Source organism: Drosophila miranda, chromosome XR, assembly GCF_003369915.1.
Source record: "Drosophila miranda strain MSH22 chromosome XR, D.miranda_PacBio2.1, whole genome shotgun sequence".
NCBI lineage: Eukaryota > Metazoa > Arthropoda > Insecta > Diptera > Drosophilidae > Drosophila > Drosophila miranda.
The window spans coordinates 6781133-6803799 of NC_046674.1; the positions used below are offsets into that span (position 1 = coordinate 6781133).

Consider the following 22667-nt stretch of genomic DNA (forward strand, 5'->3'; position numbering starts at 1 on the left):
GTTGTCAGACGGTCGAAATTTCGCTCCCAGCGCTGGTAAACAGCTGATGGCACACTTAGGCACACTTGTTGAAAGAAAGAATTCTGGAATAATTATATACAATAAGACAATATTATGTTGGACAAAGTTAAGAACGTGATTATAGTCCTCTCTGGAAAGGGTGGAGTGGGAAAGTCGACTGTTAGCACACAACTGGCGCTGGCACTACGCCACTCCGGACACAAGGCAAGTGCCGGACCAACTATTTCACCATGAACCTGCAAACCGGATGCGTAATTGTTGTATTTTCCTTATAGGTGGGCCTGCTGGACATAGATCTGTGTGGTCCCAGTGTACCGTTCTTGCTGGGCCTCGAGGGGAGCAATATTTACCAGTGCGACGAGGGCTGGGTCCCCATTTACACGGATGCGAGCAAAACTCTGGCCGTGATGTCCATTGGATTTCTGCTAAAGAATCGCACGGATCCCGTGATTTGGCGTGGTCCCAAAAAGACCATGATGATACGCCAATTCCTCACCGATGTCAAGTGGGAGGAGCTGGACTATTTGATCATCGACACGCCACCCGGCACCTCCGACGAGCACATAACCGTCATGGAGTGCATGCGTGAAGTGCCCTGCAATGGCGCCATCATTGTAACAACGCCACAGAGCGTGGCGCTGGACGATGTGCGCAAGGAGATCACATTCTGCAAGAAGACGGGCATCAAGCTACTGGGTATTGTCGAGAATATGAGCGGGTGAGGATCAGGTTTATGGAGGCGGCGGCACCTATCAGCTTTGATCAACTTACTGAGACTTTCGTTTGCTTTTCACAGATTTGTTTGCCCCAATTGCACAAACTGCACCAATATCTTCTCCTCGAACGGCGGCGTGGAGCTAGCGCATCTCGTTCAGATACCACATCTCGGCACTCTGCCCATAGATCCACGCGTCGGCGTGCTTGCCGGCTCGACAGCTTCTGTGCTGGATGAGTTGCCTGATTCGCCAACGGCCCAAGTACTGAGGGGAATAGTTCAGCACTTGGTTGCACTAACATAGATTAAAAACTGATTGGATTGGTAAGTTTTTCGTTTACTTTGGTTTTATTTTTGCATCATTTTGTTTCTGCGTTTAATGACTAAATTGTTTAACAATAAAATGAAATGAATATGGGAATGCAGGAATGCAGTCAATCCGTTTGAGGGGAACAAATAATGTATGTGTATCGTATATATTTATGTATATATAATTTATGAGTGAGAGTAAGTATATTGTATGTTTATAGTAGCACTACAAGGGTGTTTAATAAGTTTTGCGGTTCGATAAGAGAGGGCGTTACGACTAGTCTAATTTTTTGTTTGTTATTTTGGTACATCTTTTTTACAATTTAATTTAATTTAATTTTTTTTAAATTTAATTTTATTCAATTAATTTCCACGTAGTCGTAAGAAGTATTGGGTTTCAGAAAGCTGTGCAGAATGGGTGCCGCATTCGCTAAAAATAAAAAAAAACCGACTTTCTCAGCACCAGTTAGAGTGTTTTCGAAACGATAAAGTGGATTTTGTGGATCGATTCATCACTATAAATGAGACTTGGGTTTATCACCATTATTCTGAATGAAATCAAGAGGCTAAAGCGTGGTGTGAACCTGGTTCTTCGGCTCCTAAACGAGTTAGTGTCAGTTTTATAGGATGCGAAAGAAAGTTTGTTTGTGGACCACTTGAAACTGGTAAAACAATGAATTCCGAATATGACTTTATCCTTTTAGACCAGCTGAAGGAACAAATTCGTGAGAAAAGACCCAATTTGCAGAAGAATTAATTATTTTTCATCAAGTCAATCCATTTTAACAATGGCTAAAATCCATGAATTAAAGTTTGAATTGTTGGAGCATTCACTGTATTCACGAGACTTGGCCCCTAGCGACTTCCATCTGTTTTCATAAAAGCTGTGGAAGCGTATTTTGAGGCCCTTCCGGATTCTAACTTCTGGGTTCTAACTTCTGAAATCTCGTTGGAAGACTATACTAAATAACAAAGTGTATTTCAAACCCTTACATTGTGTTTTTCTTATCGAACCGCAAACAACCTTGTATGTGGGCCAGCTGCCAAAATAAAGTTACGTGCGACGACGACGACGACCACTCAAAGCTATTTTTAATATATTATAGAGAGTTACGTCGGAATCATAGTATAATTTACAATCAATCTAAACAGTCCGCCTTTTAATACTTAATCCAATCTCGTTTTCTTTCCCTTCGCTTCGTTTAGTTTCCTGCAGTTTTGTCTATCTTTTCTTTTCGCTATTTAGAGTTATCAGAAAATAACGTAAACTATCTTAATGGAGGCTTAAACATAATTCTTACTCTGTGAATTTGAGCATAGCCTTAAGATCTAATAACCTTTGCACACTTTTCCAACAGCTCTCGGATAGAAATACATTTGAAAGATCTATTGACTCCGTCAATTCGGAGTATTTTTTCTCTAAAAAAATACTGGATACTGGAACCGTTGCTCTCCTTCGTCCATCGATTCGTTTCGTTTCGGTTTCAATGTCTGCTTCTGTCTGGTTCTCCTTGCCCTAGTTGGGCGGAAAATGTGTGTGTGTGTTCTTTTCGGTTTTCATTTTTGTTGATGGATCTGATAAGGTTCTTTCTCTCTCTCTATCTCTCTCTCTCTCTCTCTCTTTCTCTCTCTCTCTCTCTCTCTCTTCTCTATGTCGTATCACTATTGCAGACTTTTTCCACTGTTTTGGTTTAATTTGTTCTAGATGGATTGGACCACTAGAGGGTAAGATCAAAAATCAGTCTGCAGAGAGGATGAAAGGGGCACCACAATAAAAATGCTAGTTCTGCAATTCTTCCTTGATCGGCTCACTGCCGATGGGCGTTAGCAATAGATGTAGCCCCGTATTGCCCAACGGCTGTGGATTGGCTTGTGACACCTCACGGTAGTCCGTGTTTTGCTTTTTGCCATTGGTTTGCTTCTTGTGGACAAAGCAAAAGTAAAATATGGCAAACACACACACGAAAAAGACAACAAAACCGACAACAACAGCGGGAATCGAAATCCAACGCTTGACACTGTCCTTCTCCACAGGCACAGCATCTTCCAAGACTGTGCGAGTGGTCCTATCCGTGTTATTGGATCCAGAAACCAGTCTGGTCGACTGGGGTGCTGGCGGCGGTGGTGGCTCCGATGTGCTAGGATGATCGCTAGCCGCCTCTGGCAGCGGATCTTCAGTGGATGTGGTCACGGTCTCCTCTGTGCTAATCTCATCGAGCATCTGTGAGGGGGTGCTCTCTTTATTGAACTCAATTGAGGATGACCCCGTTTCGTGTGGATTGGTAATCTGATCTTTCTCCATTGAGAAGGCATCCGTTGTGGTTTCATAGACTGAGGTGGCTGTGGGGCCGCCTTCGTCGGGAGTGTCAGAGCTTGCAGTGAGATCTGTGGTTGGCTTTGTGGAAGTGGCATCCAATGTTGAATACTCATCCAAGTCGGGGGGGGCTACGGGGCCCTCGCTGGCTGGCGACGACTCCATGGTCGTGTCATTGTCGCTTTCAGTGGAGCTATCGATCGTCGTGCTGGAGGTTAATGGAACATCACTTGGCTCGTTTTCGGTCGAGGAAACGGAACCAGTAGTTGTTGTGTCGGTGCTGGAATATTCATTCGAGGGATCAACCATTGCCGCAGTGGTATCCTCGATCTTCTCAGTGGTGCTGGTGCTGCTGCTGGTGCTGGTGTGATTTACAGCCAGTGGTGGTCCACTGGTGGTGCCCGCTATTGAGGGTCTGATCAGTTCCTCTTCGTCTTCGGACGGACAGACCGGACAGCAGTCGCCCTCTCTCTGAATGGGATTCTCACAATCCGGCTCCAGACACTGGGTGGCCTTGCAGGATCGCTCACTCTGCTGATCGCATTCGCATGTGGTGCAGCCGTTATTCTCCATCCAGATATCACCCTTCATTTTGGGCTCCTCGTTGAAGGTCAGACAGTTGAGCAACTGCTCCGACTCGCTCGATGGACAGATGGACAGGCAGATGGAGCAGGTCTTGCACTCAATGCACGCGTTCGGATAGTATCGAATGGGATTCGAACGATCGCAGACGGGCATTTCGCTGACGCACTGGTAGCGCGAACAACAGCTGCCCGGCTCCCCGGTGCCGCGCACCACCTCAACGAGCACCTGATCCGGTTCACATTCGGGCCTCTCCGGACAGCTCTGGCATTTGTTCGTGTCGATTTCCAGAATGGGTATCGCTGCAAAAGGAAGAGAGAAAGGTGTGAATAAATTGTGGGTACTGTCTACACACATAGGTACTACATATGCAGCTTGTTGGTTCAGTCTATTAATACTCGTTGAAATTTTGACAATGCTGAAATTATTTCTAACAACACGACATCTGGCATGTGTGCAGATGAAAAAGCTGCCAAAGTAAATTTCCTTTTCGTGTGGCGAAATCAATGCAACAATGCAAACAAATGCATTTCGAGTATTCATCAAATCACAGCTATACTCATGCTCCTTCGATCATTACGAATCCCGCTTCCAGTTCGATTTGAATCACCCCTGTGATATTCGATTTGTGGGGAAAGTGGATGTGTGTAACGCCCAGAAGGAAGCGTTTCCGATCAGCATCAAAAGCCGAGTCGATTGAGTCATGGGCGTCTGTCCGTCCCTATATTATTATTATTCTAACGCATTTTTTGTGTCTCTCTCTCTCTCGCACTCTTCAATGTCGTTCAAAGTTAGCGCCCTCTGGCGGAGGAAAGCCATACTGTGTGAGTGTCGGTCATAGATATACGTTTAACTTACGATCCCCCAAGAATATTCTCGAAACCTTGTTCAGTGTAAGGCAAGAAGGAGTCCAGAAAGATTGTGTGTTGCCCTCTCGTTCTCTTTACCAGAAAATCAAGTCCAGAACGAGAGAGACAAAAATCTTGAATGCAATATTTAATATATTGATTTTGAATCTGAAATGTATTTATTTTATTGAAATTTTCCATCAAAACTTTTTCATTTACGTGCAAGCACTTTCTTTTTACAATTTATGATCTCGAAGCGAGTCTATGGGTATACATTTTGAAATTCAATTGTAAATATTGAAAAATTGTATATATTGAATTTCCGGGCACACACAGGGGGTGTGTAGAGATTCCATGCACCTGACCTTAAGAAGAATATTTACTCGTAAATATCAACAAAATTTCAATAAAGCCTTGAACTAGAATATAAAATTCCACTCAATGCCACAGATCACATAATTGTAATCAGATTTTAATGAATTGTTCAATATAATTTAGGATATAACAAGTTCCAAAACTGATTTGAATGCCCTTCAAGTTCAATATTAGCATATAGCCGTATCGATCTTGAATTCCAGACTCTAGTGCACATTCTATATAGTCACTGAATTATTCAATAGATCTGGAGGTAAATTTATAAAAATTGCAATTTGATTAGAGAGTTGTTTGAGCCAAAAAAGCACACAATCAAAACAAAACAAAACCAAACTAAACAAAACAAAGGAAAACAAAAACAAAAAGAAATTTCTATTTGGGGGAATACAAAGTACGCGAGTGACAATCTCGTTTATCATTTATTTATTGTTATTGATTTTTGACATTTTATCATTGAATTAGTAAGGGAGGAGAAGGAGGAGTGCCGGTGGGATGTAGAGCGATAACAAATTTGGGGCGGGGGGAAACGGAAAAAACAATTGCAATGCAAAACAAAACAAAACAAAACAAAACAAAACAAAAACTGAAAGATTTCTTTTGGATCGATTGAGTCAATTTGGGGCCCGGCTATAGCTCCAATTTGTTCATATATTTTTGATACGAGTATTACAAAATTTCATGCCCCCATCTTTTACAACGACACACCACAGACTCCCGTCGATGCCGCCGATCAATGATCAATGATCACGAAGGTTATAGAGAGAGTGTATATTTTCGATATTGACGTCACTGTCGAAGACTTTGTAGGTGAAGCGCATTTAATTGAACGTAATTTAAAATAGATATAAGTTGTTGTAGTTGTTGCTTTGTTTGATTCTTTGGCTATCAGGTCGAAGCGATCTATATGACAGCCCCGATGCGACGCACAGTGCGGCCAAATGCCAGCGACGTTCGTGCCACACGTTTTGGATGGCAGATCAAAGCGGCAGATCATATTTTAAAATGTGACAAATAATGCAATAAAACATAGGATACAATAGCTAGTCGAAAATCAAAAACATCCCACGGATTCCATACATTGCATTTATCCCAAAAATATGAGACAAATTTTCCCATGTAGGAAAATACTTATATTCAACAATTGAAATTCTAAAAGACCATGGCATCCATGGAAGGAAAGTTTCTGGGAATAGAAATGCTAACAATACAAAGGAAAGATCTATGAAAGAAGGCTTCTGTTTGGATTAAATTTTGTTGCTGCTAAAAAAAAAACCCGATAAACAAGACACAATACCGAAAAGAATTTCATTCTGAATCTAGTCGCTGGGTGTAAAATGCTTTTGCAAATTATATTTAAATGCTTAGCCAGACAATAAATGTCTATATATGGTGCATGATTATGGCCTTCTTTTCTCTAGATATTCATTATACATATTTTTCGTCTTTTCCCTCTTGTGGGTTTATTGACCCAAACGTGTGTATGGTATAGTAATACTTTTTATCGCCGTTTGGGTCAGTCAGCAAAAAGTAAAGAGTATATATACATATATGTATATCAAGAGAGGAGAAGGAGAAGGAGAAGGAGGAGGGTTCCAGGTTTCAACGGTTCCAAAGGTTACTACAGTGTAGATACTCGTACAAATTCAATGCAAATTACCTAAGCATATATCCGCCTCATAAATGGGTCGGCACTCATTAGCAGAGAGATCTCAGATGATTATGATGATTATAGGGGATCAGAGACAGAGAAAGAGAGTCAAAGGCAGAGTCAGAGCAACCAGCAGAAGTGCGACTACTCACTTACGTCACCTCACAGCCACAGATACACAACAACCAGATACAACAACAGATACAACAGATCTTGAAGCTTCACAGGCGCTCAGGCGATCCATATTTCTTTTTGATTGATCTACAGTCGAAGGTTGGCATGCAAAAATGCAATTCAGGGAGCGAGGAGAAGCCCCAACCAGCACAGCACAGCGCACAGCACACAAACCAGATACTCGTACTCTCTGACGCGCTATGGCGGCGTATCTCAAAAACGAAAAACGAAAAAAAAAATATATAAATTCCAGTACAATTAGCAGTCGGTTATATTTTTTGACACGCTGCCTGTCAGCGCCGGCTCGTTGACATGCAAAGTTACTTAAACATAGAGCTTGGAAAAATCACACAACACACAACAGACAACAGACAAAACAAACATTACATTACTACACGACAATATACTAGAAACTACCTAAAGACCAAACGGAGGAGGTCGTCGTTTATGTCTATTTCATATCTTAAAGGTCTCGCGAGTCTTTTCGTCAGCCAGGGGCGTGCATGTACCTGACTGAACGCTAGCCATTACATCCCCTCACACAAATAAGTGCTTTTTTTTCCTTATTTTTTCCTTCTTTTGTTCTTGCAGTTGATGGAGTAATTAGAGACGAACGAATGCCCATTCAGATTCTGTTGAAATTTCGGCGTGTTTACCATTTGGCAATCGTGTTGAACCATCATCATGTGGAATTGTCGCATTGTGTTTGCGGAGAATTATCATATTTACGTACATTTTATCACATTTGATGGGGCAGATACTCGCATGGGCATTAGGGGACCCATAAAGCTGTGACCATGAAGGGAATTACTTGCTAAACTGTGATTTATCAACAGTAATGCGGTAGCAATTAGTGATCACTGATGGTCACTGAACTGATGACTGAATGGTCACTGATTCCATGGTTGAATTGTTCTTTCTTTTTTTTTTTTTTACTAATATAATTAATTAAATAATAATTTTAAATAATAAATATAATTCTTTTCTAATTTTTGCTATTAATTAGTTAGTTTTAATTTTCATAATAAACATTTAAAATATAAATCATTATAAATAAAAATAAAAAACAAAATAAAATAAGTAATACCAAATAATATAAAAAAATAAAAAAGCCTAGGTAATTTTTTTTCCCACTTTGCTTTTTGTTAAACTAATAATTCTTGTTTCTGATCTCTGGGAAAAATCTCGTCTCTCTTTAAAATGCACGATCGAGAGAGTATCTTTTTTCTTAAACATATACCAAAACAGTGACTAAATCTTAATAGAATATTTTATTTCTGAGTAAAACGCACACTCAATCCCATTAGCGGTATCTTAAACCCCAAGGCGAGTATTCAAATATTTCATTCCAGCAATGATTTGACTATCGATGGCTGACGCCACTGCCACTGCCACTGCCGCTGCCACCGCCACTTCCCTCTGACCAATGAACTATGACAGTGATTTAGAGTGATATTTAAGTTCCAATGAAATGGCCGGTAAAAATGTGACCCGAAAGCCTGAGTAATCAGTTTTTATAGTTTGTGCAAAAAGGTATCCTAAATACAATCGTACAAAGGCTATCAATCTTCATGTGTCGCCGTAAGTAACCGTGATTTATGCGATTTAGAGCATATGGACTCTCTCGCACTCCCAAAGGCGACGATCTCTTTCCGCATTGTCTGGCAATTAAGTGGCAGACATAGACCATAGACCATAGACCGTAGACCCCATGATTCAATGATCGCCGCACTATTCAATGATTGTCCGGCACTTCACGCTAAGCATTACCATTACCATTAGCATTAACAGTCTTTCCTTTTGGCCAATAGTCAGGCATAATGTTTTTTCTGGCACTGTTACCCCCCTGTTATAGAGTAGAATTTATGAGTGCTCTGCTAATTCGCTGGAATTGCGTAAACAAAACATTTTCGCATGCGGAGAGCTTTCTTTTTTCGGCCGACGGCGACAGGCGTAGTAAAACCTTATCTTAATTATAGATCAATTATAGTAGTGGTAGCCGTCACATGAATGCTTAGGAACAGAACCGAACAGAACATCATTAATTATAAGTGCGAAAATTCGGTCGAACAGATGTGTGCTGTGCAAAAAAAAAAAAACGGTAGGCCCTGAAATGGAATGGATTGTAATGATTTTTGCAACTCCAATTGGGTTTTTATTTACCCTTTTGTTGGGCCCAAACCAGACATATCTGTGGAACCGACCTCCCAAAAAAGTGAGAGACGTGTCTGAGACGTATAGAGAGAGAGAGAGAGGGTGTATGGGTAATTATTTCGTATTATTTTATACAAATTGCACAATTACAATTAAATTATACGGCAAAGCGTAAAATGTCTGATTAATGACAAACTGGGGAGGAGGAGGGCCGGCCGGGATGGGATCGCCAGCGGAACAGATGTGCGCGCTGATATTCAATTTATATATATATATTTTTTTTGTATACAAAATAATAATTATAATTATGGTTAAATAATTACTGTATTGGGACCAGCAATATGTGTCTGCACCAGCATTCAGTATCATGACTGACGCCTTTCTGCTGGGATTATTGGTGTTCTCGGCGGCGGTGGCCGTTCTCTTGGAGCCCCTGCTGGCGACAGTACGTAACAGATGTCGTGTCGCCCCCCCCCGCACCATATAGACTCGCATATACCACACAAAACATATACAATATACAAAATATATGTGTATAATTTGTGCACGTTGCCTACTTATAGAGAGACTTTGAGATACGTTGGCGCACCATCAACTGCACGGCCATTGACCCGGCCACAACGGCCGCCTTTCACTGCCTGATCGTGGAGCTGCCCAAGCGGCAGGGAAACTTCTTGAACACCCGACTCCTGCTCAACCGACCCGTGCCCAAGATGTGGGTGGAGATGAGCGTGGGCCAGGTCGGTGGCACTGGCACTGTCCAGAACCTGATGAAGGTACGCGTGGATGCCTGCCATCTGGTAGGATTCCGCAGCAAAAATCGTATACTGAATGCCGTTCTCGGGAAGCTACTGCAGTCGGGCAACTATCCCAAGGCCTGTCCACTATTGGGGGTAAGTAGTAAGATGGATCTTTTCCACTTGATCTTGAACTGCATAGACCTAGGCATAGACCTCTATTCGGTATACGTAATATCCCATAGTCTTTGTGTACACAAATCCTCCAAACAGCCAAGAATTTACCAGAAACACACACAGGGAAATTATTTAAAAGCCCGCGATAAACAAGATATTATCGTATATGGTATGTCTATATATATGTCTGTGTTTATAAACACATCAAATGCTTATTAACTGAAAATAGAGCTATTGCAAACTGAAGTGAGAGGCCCAGGCAATGGAAGCCCCAAACCCAAATCGATTTTTAAATATCATTCTCATTTTTTTTTTTTTCCTGTTTTTCTGTAAAAATTGTGCAATGCCTAACGAGTTTTCGATACCGATTCGATTCGATTCGATTTCATTCCACAGAATGTCAACTATACGTCCACACATTTTGCCCTCAATCCGGATCACTTTCCAGCCTACATGCCGGACATGAAGTTCAACACGAAATTGGTTTTCTATCTGAGCAAGAATATCACCCTGATTAGGGCCAGTGTGGATGCCGAGGTAATGAGGCGATCGTAGATACATACACAGTCCAGCCACAGGCATAGCCACGGCCACAGCCACAGCCACCGCTTCCAATAGAGAGAAACTCAAAAACCAAATCCAAAAACCATGACTAACTTGGGAACGGAGAGTGACTAATGGCCTTGGTATGATTATTATCCATGGCATTCTCTAGATTAGAGCCGTGTCTAAAGCTAAAGCAAATAATAAATCTGAGGAATGCCTTATTGATATATATATATTTTTTTATCAGTCTTCAGGGTCTGTACTATGATACCCTATTCCATGAAATTCCGCGTGCACAGTCCATCTTCGTCGTGGCCAAAGCGATGTAGATAGTCCTTAAGGTACGTCTTTATGTACCGTACCCGTGGCATCTCATCTGAGTTGCCGTCGTGCCTCCGTGAAACCCGTGCCCCGACTACGCCGTGTGCCAAACGGTGTGTCTGCTGCAGGTGCTCTCTAAATGACGGAAAATGGAGTGACTTCTCGAATTTCTGGAAATTTTCCACCTTGCATGGCTCTGCACAACTGTACCTCCGACACATTCCTTTCCTTCTCTGCTCTCCGCATTTTAGTTGGTGGCGGCTTGTTTTCGGTTTCTCTATTTTGTTGATATTGCGGGTGCAAAAAAATAACAGATTAAGAGCTAGGGCTCTGGCATTTAAATTAAGAAAATGACGTGAGCCCGCTGACCAACGGTAACAGATTTAGCCGAAAGAAAAGTGCCCCACGAGACGCACAAAACGCTAGGAGCGCGTCTTTACGCTTTGTTTTCAGAATCAGAATCAGTTTTTTTTTTTTCATATGTTTGTTCAATGCAAAGTTGTTGATTCATGGACGGCAGGCAGGTCTCTTATCGGTGGGAATACGTCATTTATTTAGTGGTAAAGAGCCAAAAAGGGGTTTGCTATTTGAGTTCTATGGGAAATATCCCAATATTTTAATGGGTCAATGCCATTAGCATGAAAGCCACAACAAAGGTCACCATGGAGAGGTGCAGAAAGGTGGTGTCATGGGGCTGGCAGACAGGAGACCCACCCCAGACAACTCCCAAAACGACGGGGGTAAAGTCTGAAATAGCTCACTTAGTGGGTTAGTCACAAGAGGCCTTTGATGGGGGAGAGGGGCTTACTCAACGCGCAAGAATGCAGGCCGGCATTCTGCTGTAGTTCTCGATTTCATTCCGGTAATGGAAAACTGTTTTTTGAGGGATGGAGCCCCAGGTAGAGTGCCCCAATTTGAGAGTAGTTTCTTCTAGAGAGAGCGCGAGAGAGAGAGAGAGTGTAGAATGCGGTACACCTCTGCCCCTACCCCTACCCCTAGCCCCCACCTCTACCTCTGGTTTACCATTTGTTTGCGCCATTCCGAAGTTCACTTTATCGTATTCATCTGGATGGAATTTATTTGGCAAACACTTGGGGCTCTGCCATAACAAAACAAAAACTAGCTGTAGCTCCGGCTCCGGCTCTAGCTGTATCTGTATCTGTATCCGTATCTGTATCTGTCGTTGTGTCACCACTTTTGATAAGAATGCCACCAGATTAAGATGGAATTCCAAATAAAAGTGTGTTTGCGTCGTTCTTTTGTATTTCCACTTCTTTGCTCCTTCTTCTATTCAAAATCAAGACTCCACTACGCCACTCGAAGGTTAAGTTCATTCGATTTTGTGCAAGATTAAAGCACATTTTCCTCCAGATATGAATCATCGACGGATAGATGGTCACAGGGTGGACTGATGGGGAAACTTGGGCGAGAAACTGCTTGATGTTGGGCTTCTTTCCTTGTTTTCCACAAAGATGACTCTCTGAGAGTCTTGCCTTACATATTTCCGTATAAAGAACAAGCCAGAGATATCTCTATCAACTTTCAAAGACTCTTTTAATGCGGTTCCTAAATTATTGAGTTTCTTCCGATTCCTGACCTATATAATCTCCAAACCCCCACGCAAAAAAACACTTAGTTCAGACGCCAAACGACGCTAACATTGAACGACAAAGAGTGTGTGCGAGAGAGACAGGAAATCAGTCAGAACGTGTCGTCGGACTGCAAATTGATCCGATCTGATCCAGATTCGGCAGTCTTGTAGATATCGTCATTCTCTATGATTGTGCGTATTTTCAAAATTGTGCTTTAATAGTGCTCTGAGATCTGTGGATGCCACAGGCTTACGTCCTTTGCGGGGGGGGGCGTAGGGGGACGGATGGACGGACATGACTCAATCGACTCGGCTATTGATGCTGATCAAGAACGCTTTCTTCTGGGCTCGTCCTCCACTTTCGCCACAAGTCGAACATACCCTCAAACTTATTTTGATTATCGGGTACAAAAAATACGCACACACATACAAATACAGACTTTACGCCGCCTTTTTGAATTATCAATGAAATTTCGAAACGAAAACCAAAACAAAACCCAAAGAGAATCAAACATTAAAGCAAAAGAAATAAAGAGCGATATACCGACTATCAGATACCCCTATATCGCTATTCAGATCTGAACGGAGTTCAATCAGAAGAATATATAATCAGTATCATCCAGGATTCAATCAGTATCAATTCAGGATGATCTGCCAATGAGGAAGGAAGTTCCGAATGTTCCAAATATTGGATGCCACAGATGATATTCAATGTTGCGTATATACCCCCACAAGAAGCGCAACATGTGGTTGAGCGAGAGAAGCAAGCAAGAGGCCAGAGAACAGAGAGCTCTCCCTCTCCCTCTCCCTCTCCCTCTGGGGGAGAAATCGCGAATGGAAATAGTTTCAGACGCGTCATAAGATCGCAAGCTATGCCGCAGCTATGTATAGGCACATGATGCTGCCACTGTGACGTAGATCGGGGCGCATTTGTTCTGTTTTTTAAGAAATCTCTCATCTCATCGATGACTTAACAAAAACAAATGTATTGATATCCATTTAAACGAGTGAATCACCCTCATTATTGCCCCGAAATAGGCATTTTTTTATGAACTAATTTCAGCATTATTCACTCACCCAAAACACCGTCCAGTCCAATCCAGAACACAACGAGGCAACAAAAAATAGTGCTAAACTTGGCCATTTCACACGTGAACAAAATATATATTGTATAGCCACAGTATACCGCACTATTATGTTCGAATCAAAACTTTCGATTGTTTGTTGTCGCTTAAGACACGCTTTAAGCCGCACTGAAACTCTGAAAATAAACAAAAGTATCACAGAAATTAGAAGAACGTTTTATGGGACTGCTGAAAATGTGATTCATGTCATACCACAAAAAAATATTAAGAAAAGCCAACCGGCTGGCAGAACTGCGCGAAAACGACTGGGTTTTGGGGTTATATTGATTCCGAGCCCTTATCTGCATTATCCTACAATACACACTACTGGCCAACAAAATAAGTACATCGGTGTTGTGCTAATTTTTTATGGAATAGCTCGAATTTTTGTAAATTTATGGATGTTATAGTCTTGCCAACTTTTGATGAATGGGCTTTTTTTAGGTCTGGCCAAAATAAAATTTAAAGGATTTGATAGGGAAACAAATTCTATACAGAATACTAGTATAAGATTACAAATAATAAGTGAAAAGTGGTCCAGAAGTGAAATAATGTTGATATGCTTTTGGTTTTTCGCTTTGTAGAAATCTCATAAGCGTGTACTTATTATTTTGCCCAGTAGTGTATGAATGCACAAGTTTAAAACACCAGTGGCTTCTCAGCAACATTAGTCATGCCTGAAATCTGTTTAACTTCAGTTCCAATCGGGGGCCTCTCCACCCTTGCCTTTCTTTCAAGAACACATATTTTTGGGCCTCAGATACAGATACGCGAATACATATATCATTTTATGAACCCACCGAGTGCCGAGTACATTCTGATTAAAAGACACAAGACGGACACACGCCTTTCCCACCTTTTCTATTGTTGTGTGGTTACCGTATACCCTATAGAATATGTAGATTAAAAGGGTATATGGGAGGTGACAGTATTCTAGATAAAGATGAGCAATCAAGTTTGAAGTCTCTGTATTCTTGTCATATACACTGCATCCACTGTGAATCTATAGCATAGTTATAGCGAAGATAGCATATCACGGGTATCACCATTGTCGTTATGCATCCAATTCGATTTGGCGACCGATAAGTGCCAAAACTGATATCTCCCCACCGACAAACACACCCACATGCACATGCACACAGTACTAAGTAAAGTAAACCCAGACATGGACAGGGACAAGTATTTCTTTTTCTTGGGGAGGGGGGCTTACTTTGAAAGTACAAAATGAAAATATTACATAGGTCGAGTGCAAGTACCAAGGCCAATAATATACACAGTTTTTTCCCTTATTTGGCAGAAAAGAGTGCACACAGACGGACAGAGGAGCAGAGGTGGTGCATATTTTTTTTGTTTATGTAAGTAGTACAGTACTCCTCGAAGGTTCCACACATTACATCACACTTTCCGGGGTGCCGTGCGCCTGCGCCTCCGTCTCCGCCTCCGCCTCCTGCTGCAGTGCAGGCGCATGTGCCGCGGCCTATCAATGAAATGCCATATAAGGAAATAACCATAAGCGACCATAACAGGCAACATTTCACAAGAAATTGCGCAGAGATTGGTTTGGTTAAAAACAAAACAAAAACAAAAAACAAGAAAAAAATAATAATAATTCCCAGAGAATCGGAAAATTAGGTCGCCTGGCCTACGCAGATTATATACCTATATATGTACGAGACCACTACATATGTAGGACAGAGACAGGCAGAAAAACAATCAATGTACAGATTTACTCGCTTTTTATGCCCGTACCGTACCGTACCGTACCTTTATTTATTTGCAAAGAGTTCAACTGATCCAAAAATAAAACGTCATTGTATTAATGTATTTTTTCTTCAATTGCCTTTTTTTTGTTTGTCCATGTTTTTTTTTTGAGTTTTTTTTAATGTTTTTTTATGGCTTTGGCCTGCTCTGCTCTGTATTTTGTTTTGTTTCGCTTGCCGTCTAATGATACTATTTCGTTTATTCAATTCCGTTTTTTGAGTTTTTATTCGGGGCCACGCGCAGACACAACCGGCTTCAATGGATTTTCACAGCAAACTGTGTCTGAAGACCCCACGCGCCAAACGGCAAAAGCTTTTTGCAATAAATGGCGCTTGGCGCTCTCTCTACATAGCTTTATATAGGCTCTCTCTCTCTCTCTCTCTCTCTCTCTCTGAATCTGATTCTCTTCTTCTTCTTCTTCGCTGTGATCTTGTTTTTGTTTTGATAAATAAACGTTGGTTAGTGCGTAATTGCCTGGTAGGCTTGTATTTTGGGTCACAAAATACCAGCATTTATTATCTGCACCTGCAATGCTTGCTTCGCATAGTACGTTTGTGTTTTCTTTTGTTTACGTATACTTAATACAACAAAAAACTTTAAATTCAAATTACCTACATATCGATTGTCATCTATCGGTATATCAACTGTTATCGACATGGATGTGCTGCCAGACTGGCGGAAAAAGAAGCAGGCACATGTTTTTTTTACAAGGCTGGCATCATTTCGTTTAATCCAAAAATACATGTAGAACTCATGTAGAAAGCATGTAGGAACGTCGAGTTCGTGTAAATATCAACAGATGGCGCCTCTGCCCTTTAGAATGTAGCAAATCTATTTTTGCCTTCGGATTTTACAACTTTCTTGTTTGTCTTTAAAAATAATTCAATAATTCAGAAAAACTTGTAGAGATTTGATTCATTTATCGTATGCTTGTATTTTTATAGCCCATACTCAAAGACTTTAGGGATATATTAGTTGTGTGGTGGAAGTGGATGGATGTAAAAGCCAGCAGGAAGCGTTTCCGACCCCATAAAGTATACATATTCTTGATCATCAATAGCACAGTCGATAAACATAGCTATGTCTGTCCATCCGGCCATCTTGATGATTACATGAACAACATCTCAAAGACTTCAAGAGCCAGAAACCAAATTTGGTGAACAGACTACTGTGATTTCACACTGAATCAATTTTGTTCTCAAAGTTTGGCCACGCCCCCTACTGCCCCCACAAAGGACGAAAATCGGTGGCACTATTGTCGAAGATACGAGAAACCCGGACAATCAGGCATAGCAGCATTCTTTAAAAAGAATGCTAGAAAACTCTTCTGGAAACGAGTCAATTTTATGGGAAAGGAGCGGGAACGTGTTGAGCCGCGGCAAGGGTCGCGGCTCTACTTTTATACCCGGTAATCAGTCATGAGCTTATGATTTATGTAACTTATAAAATATATTTTATACGTAATTATATGTAAGCGCCGGCATTGGTATCTGCCGATGGCTGTTCGCAAAAGAGACAAATTGATTGCTTGTTTAATGCAGAGATGGGTGACTTTTGGTAGGACAGCCTTGTCATGAGAGAGGGAAAAAACATAGCTAGAAAGAGAGAAACCATGACCGCTAGTGATGTTCTAATTGTTAATTGTTGCACTTCGTTTGTACTCTTTGATCAGAATTTTAGAGTTTTTCCCCACCACCGCACACTCTCCTCCGCTAGGGGCGCACACTGCACGAAGAAGAGTGTGCGTGTGAGAGAGAGCGAGAGTGAATGAGTAAGCGCGTGGCTGAGGGGTGGCGTGGTCACTGCAAATCGATTTGTTCCTTCGGGCTCTAATAATGATCCGATCTGATCCAGATTTGGCTTGATGCTGATCAAGAATATGCCTACTTTATGGTGTGGGAAACGCTTCCCAAACGCCTGTAACCACAAAAATTACATAGCTTTAAGCTCTTCGAGTATCAGGTATATTTTAAGTAATTTATTGAATACCATTATGGGTTCTTTCAAAACTGCTCTTAGAATTTTTGGATCCCTAGCGAAACGATACCCAAATATTCGATGTGGAAGAATCAACTCCTTCGCATGGTATTAGCTTGCATTTAATTGATATTTCATCCTACATCTCGCAGCGCCGCTGACATGTTGACATTTTCCCGGCCTGGCCTGGCCTGGCCAGCGCCGCCTTGGGGGTTTCTGTACGGCGGGGCCTGCTGGCTGGGGAGGGGGCTTCTACTGTCACTGGGTGTACGTACGAGTGACTGGTGGGCTCTCTTCCCTCGAACACCAACCGGCATTGGTAATTAGCACGCGCGCTGCTAATTAACACTTTCTGGAGAGGCACCTCTCCGCGTGTGTGTCTGGTGTGGTGTGTCTGGTGTGGCTGTGGTTGTGCCCCTTGCAATTCCCCGATGACTGCAAATTGCACGCGTGGCACCACCGCTGGACCGCTGCGCGCTGCATAGCTCCTGGGTTTGTGCGCCTCAAAGCGAAAATGCCGCCGCACATGTAAACCCAAAAATGGTCAAGTTGTGCCTGTTTTTTGTTTTTGTTTTTGTTTTGTTTTTTGGCTGCTGCCTAGTTGTCCGATTTTGGTGTCCTGGTGGGTACTCCTCCTCCTCCTCCACTGCAGCTCCTGCAGCTACAGAGCGTGAAATTTTAATTGTGCCTTTCGGGGCGTTGTCGTTGCCGGTCGATCGGTGGCCGCCTCGACCCGAAATAAAGATCTCTGTGGCGGCGCACACAGCTCATCCACCAGGGCAGGTCTTCCTGCCGCCGGCCGCCCCTCTCCACCCGACTGATGGTGCCCCCAAAAGTTGTTCATGCCAAAAAGGTGCAAAAGGCCAAATAGTATTCTGTAGTTTATGTTGTTACATGCCTCGTTGTTGCCGCTGTCGCTGCCGCTGCCGCTGTGTGTCGTTTTGGATCGGACAAAAATGTCCGATGGAATTTGGTGCCACAACTGTTGAGCTTCTCTATTATGCTCTGCCTCTGCCCCTGGCCCTCTGTTTGGAGATTTCCCTTACGAGTATCTGCACCTGATGTCATCTATGGCCACTGCAGCCAGCAGCCGGCAGCAGCAGCACCACAAGATGATCATCAAAGCAGCTTTAGGGTTATTTCTTTCCACCATCTGTGGCTCTGTGGCTCTGTGGCTGTGTGGCTGTTTGGCTCTGTTGCTGCTTTGTTGCTGTTAATGGTTGCTGCGGGCCAAATCAATTCCAGGCCCAACATGTAAGCCTTGTCTGCCGCTGCCGCTGCCGCTGCCGCACTCTTGGCCATTTTATTGGTTGACAATAAAAGTGAGCCAAGTGTCTGTCTGTCTGCATTCCTCCCTCCTCCTGGCCAATGCATAATAATTATAATCCATTTAATTTTTTCAGACTCTTGCCCTGGCAATTCCATCGATCATTTGGCAGCGCTCAGAGGCTAGCAATGGGGTCACGTGTGTGCGCTGACCCCTTGGCTTTGGCTTTGGCTGGAGTTTTCCTTTTTGCATTGTATGTACGTCAGTCAGTCCGGCAGGCAGGCAGGCAGGCAGGCTGGCTGGCAGAAAATGCCAAATATCTAATACGCTTCCACCAAAATGATCAAATTCATGGAATTTTCGCATAAAGCCAGCCCGAGACCAGGTCGTATCTTCTGCTGCTCTTCTCCTCTTCCAACCCTGCCCTGCTCCACCAAAACATTTCTTCTCCTTTGCGTAAAGCAAACAAAAAACGACGACGCGACAGGTGAATCGGCCGCCCGTTGACTCTGCCCCATACGGGGATATTGGACAGACGGACGGACGGACGGACGGAGAGACGGTCAAGTCGAGCCGTATGCCACGACGACGCGACGTTCCGTTCCATACTTGATTTCGGTTATGGGCCGCAGACGAATCTCCCCGAACCGACATTCGACTGGGTCTTGGGGCTCTGCCCCACTGCCTCTGCCACTGCTGGCTGTGGCTGTGGCATCTTTTTTTGGTGTTCACATGTGCCAAATGATGTCGATGGCAGCGGGCGAGGCAAATCGATGGTACAGTGGTCTCGCTTCGATTGAATTGGACTCACATTCATGTATTGCTGGGAAAAGAATGTTCTTGCCCCACTGTGTGTCTTCGACTCCTGCCTGCGTCACCCACTTTGCTGGTCCATGGTGGATCTTCGGATGACTCTTTGGATGGCTGCTGCATCATCTAACGCAGCGGCGGCTGCCAAGATCGATCGTCCGCTGCCTTTTGCCTTCAGACTGCTTCCAGCTACAGCTCCAGCTCCAGCGTTGTCGTTTCGATCGATCGTCGATGGTTTTGGGTCTCCCAGGCTGTGGCCTCCCATACCCATACCCATACCCATCTCCATCGCCATCGCCATCGCCATCGCCATCTCCATCTCCGACTGGGGACTGGGCTGTGACCGACCATTACCTGGCTTTTGGTCAATTGATGACCAGTTCGATTAGTTGTTGTTGCTGCTGCCTCGCTTGCCTCTCGGTTACAGCCTTTTAGTCTTTACACCTCCTTTTATTATTTTCCTATTTTTCGCCAACTGCTGTTGTGTTGTTGTGTTTCCATGTATTTAAATTGCCAACATAAATTTTATTCGCAATATTTGCTTTAATGAAGTTTTTTTCTTCTTTTTTTTTCTTTTTTTTTTCTTCGTGGCTGATTTTGTTTTTCTTTTCTTTGGATTTTGGGATGCTGCAATTGCGAATCATAAAATTGTAAATTGGTGAAAATTGTGCACAATTTGTTAGCTCAGAAATGCATAGACGAACGCGTAGAGATTCGCCCATTTGATGCCCTCAAACAGATGGACTTCTGCTCAATTGTTAACCCCAAGAAGGCCAGCCATAGTTTGATGGGATTTTAATATCCATAGCTGGTTTAAAAAGCCCAGATAAAGAAGAACAGCAGGCACTTGACGGTAAACAGCTGATGCGCTAATCAAAGCTTTATTCTTCTTCGCTCCGAGAAACCCCAAAGGTTTTTCGGAACCAAAACCCATACAATGTCGAAAAACCGGCCCTTAAACACGGAATTCCCCTAACCTTTTGCATAGGTTTTATTTTTTTAAATTTAAAGTTAAATATTTTATTATTTTATCCACAAATAAATTTAAAAAAATGTCATAAATAAATAAAAATAGAAAAATTCCATAATAAATATTTAAATTTAAATATGTTACCATTTTATCCACAAATAAATTTAAAAATATGTCATAAATAAATAAAAATAGAAAAATTCCATAATAAATATTTAAATATAAATATTTTACCATTTTACCCACAAATAAATTGTAAAAGAATTTCATAAAAATATAAAAATTCTATAATAAATATTTAAATTTAAATATTTTACCATTTTACCCACAAATAAATTAAAAAAATTGCATGAAAATAGAAAAATTCCATAATAAATTCGTGAAAAATAAATGCTTTTTGGTAAATAATTTTTGATGAACTGCAGAAGGGGTTCAGGCTAGTTATCTAGTGACTGTACCCCATTGTAAATGGATATGTAAGATGTTTGTATGGGCATTCCCTCATTTCTTTTATAAGAATGTCTAGCACACCTGTCACGCGTCATTTAGCAGCGCCCCTCGGTCAGCCTCTGCTTGGCTTCCTTATAAATACTATACTTAAATCGTATTGGCCAAAACCTAAAGGTGTGGTTTTTAAATTGAAACTCTAAAAGAGTGGCAGATATTTCCCAATTTTCGTATATTTTTTCAACTTTTATTGGTTTTTGGTTTTTTTTTTGTACTCCTCTTTTTTCTTGTTGGCTGCCGTCAAGGGGTTAAATAAACCGCAAAATGTGAGACACACAAAGACAGGGCAAGAGGGAGAGGGAGATAGAGAGACGCCATTTGTGAAGGCACCTCCCTCCCCCCGCCCCCGTCCCCGACGATCCTCCCCAACCATTGGGGGTTTCATCACGTAAGACTAATTAACAGCAAAATACACCCAGCGCACTTGTTTGTGGAACTCTCCATCTCCACATCTCCATAGTATATCTGTGGCCTTACACCCATCCCCCCATCCTCCCATCCTCCCATCCTCCCATCCTCCCATCCTCCCATCCTCCCCCCCCCTGCCTTAAGCAACCACAGTCATAATTAACTTGCTGGCTGCCTGCAAATTTTTAGTGGTTTTCTGTGCTCTGTGCTCGGTGCTCGGTGCTCTGTTGTGTGCCGTGTGCTGTGCTTTTCTCTCGTTCGACCTCTGTTGGTGAAAAATTTAATTTTCAATAAATCACCTCTGGAACGAACGCTCTGATCTAGTAGAAGCAGCGGTGGGTCCGATCGGTTGGAGGTCCATAGAATACATATATTTATAAGGAAGAGAGGCTGGTGGGCGGGGGGAGGAGGAGCGGTGGGGAGAGCGAACCTGTGCTATTAGCATTATGATTCCACTCCTCCCCAATACTCCCCCCAGTACACAAATCATGGAAAATGTTTATAATATATGACATGTTCTATGCCAACAATTCTACAGTTCTAATTATCCAACGTAAGACCTTATCGACCCCCCCACCCCCACCCCCACACACACTCACACATGTACGGCTTACACCCACAAAAGGCAAATACCCTTCAGAGAACGGGGGTATACAGAGTCCAGTTGATCGTTTAAGCGGGCTTAAGAGGGTCCCAAGAATGGAAAGACCTTTAGAAAAGTGTAAGGCAATACAATCGTAGAAAGAATTATTACTTTCGGGTTGAATATCCTCGCAGAAACACAACCATATTTAACAAAAATATTTGGCTTTAAATTACAAAAAAAATTTAATAAAATATAACCTAAATAAATGATTTAAAAAAGGCTTTTTAATACAGCCCACAAATAATCGAGATTTACAAAAATTTCAAAAAACCAAAATATTTCATCTGAATAATAAAATATATTAAATATTTTAAATTTATTTAAATATGAAATATATTCATATATTTTCTTCTTTTTTTTTTTCTTTTCAAATTCTTTATAAATGAACAAGAAAACGCTTTCTTTTTCTGCGAAGCTCCTGTATTTATAAAAATTTTCTTTGAAAATATACAATTTCGTGGGATTTATTCTCTTGTTGGGGCTTTCAGCGAATGCCGTCGTCTTGGTACCATTCCAGCCTGCTAAATAGCACTTTCTTTCGTTCATTCGATTTCCATTCATAGAGCCCGAAAAATTCCTAATTTTATTGTGATTGGAAAAGCACTTGATTTGCAACTTAAATTACATTTTCGATTAATTTTCCCGTTCGGGCAACCGTTTTTAAAGAGCATCAAACGTTAATCCA

General features: G+C 42.1%; 3 protein-coding genes across 6 annotated transcripts in view; 2 read left to right on the plus strand and 1 right to left on the minus strand.

The window, feature by feature from the left end:
• LOC108152951 (cytosolic Fe-S cluster assembly factor NUBP2 homolog) lies at positions 1-7908 on the plus strand. 2 transcript variants are annotated; one of them, XM_017282650.2, is made up of 4 exons: positions 1-225; positions 297-739; positions 818-1060; positions 7578-7908. In XM_017282650.2, the coding sequence occupies exons 1-3, from the start codon at positions 115-117 to the stop codon at positions 1038-1040; spliced, it is 777 nt and encodes a 258-aa protein (XP_017138139.1). In that variant the 5' UTR covers positions 1-114; the 3' UTR covers positions 1041-1060; positions 7578-7908. The 2 variants fall into 2 exon arrangements, with proteins under 2 accessions (XP_017138139.1, XP_033242807.1); XM_033386916.1 differs by lacking the exon at positions 7578-7908 and having other exon boundaries at positions 818-1157.
• Positions 1623-22667, minus strand: part of LOC108152950 (cell wall protein IFF6) — a 26765-nt gene continuing 5720 nt past the window's right edge. The window contains exons 1-3 of one of the 2 annotated variants that reach the window (XM_017282649.2): positions 15401-15707; positions 13590-13773; positions 1623-4243 (exon numbers count right to left, since the gene is read on the minus strand). In XM_017282649.2, the coding sequence (XP_017138138.1) occupies positions 2826-4243; positions 13590-13656 (1485 nt within the window). In that variant the 5' untranslated portion in view covers positions 13657-13773; positions 15401-15707 and the 3' untranslated portion in view covers positions 1623-2825. Of the gene's footprint in view, positions 4244-13589; positions 13774-15400; positions 15708-22667 lie in introns of those variants that run through there. The other variant, XM_033386915.1, reaches the window with a different exon arrangement.
• LOC108152952 lies at positions 8117-13364 on the plus strand. 2 transcript variants are annotated; one of them, XM_017282651.2, is made up of 3 exons: positions 8125-9585; positions 9704-10033; positions 10451-13364. In XM_017282651.2, the coding sequence occupies exons 1-3, from the start codon at positions 9508-9510 to the stop codon at positions 10607-10609; spliced, it is 567 nt and encodes a 188-aa protein (XP_017138140.1). In that variant the 5' UTR covers positions 8125-9507; the 3' UTR covers positions 10610-13364. The 2 variants fall into 2 exon arrangements, with proteins under 2 accessions (XP_033242808.1, XP_017138140.1); XM_033386917.1 differs by having other exon boundaries at positions 8117-9585; positions 9704-10522.

Coding starts and splice junctions, on each gene's coding strand:
- LOC108152951 (XM_017282650.2), top strand. CDS start 115: ATGTTGGACAAAGTTAAGAACGTGATTATAGTCCTCTCTGGAAAGGGT. Junction 226..296: donor TACGCCACTCCGGACACAAG/GCAAGTGCCGGA, acceptor TTTTCCTTATAG/GTGGGCCTGCTGGACATAGA. Junction 740..817: donor ATTGTCGAGAATATGAGCGG/GTGAGGATCAGG, acceptor TGCTTTTCACAG/ATTTGTTTGCCCCAATTGCA.
- LOC108152952 (XM_033386917.1), top strand. CDS start 9,508: ATGACTGACGCCTTTCTGCTGGGATTATTGGTGTTCTCGGCGGCGGTG. Junction 9,586..9,703: donor TGGAGCCCCTGCTGGCGACA/GTACGTAACAGA, acceptor GCCTACTTATAG/AGAGACTTTGAGATACGTTG.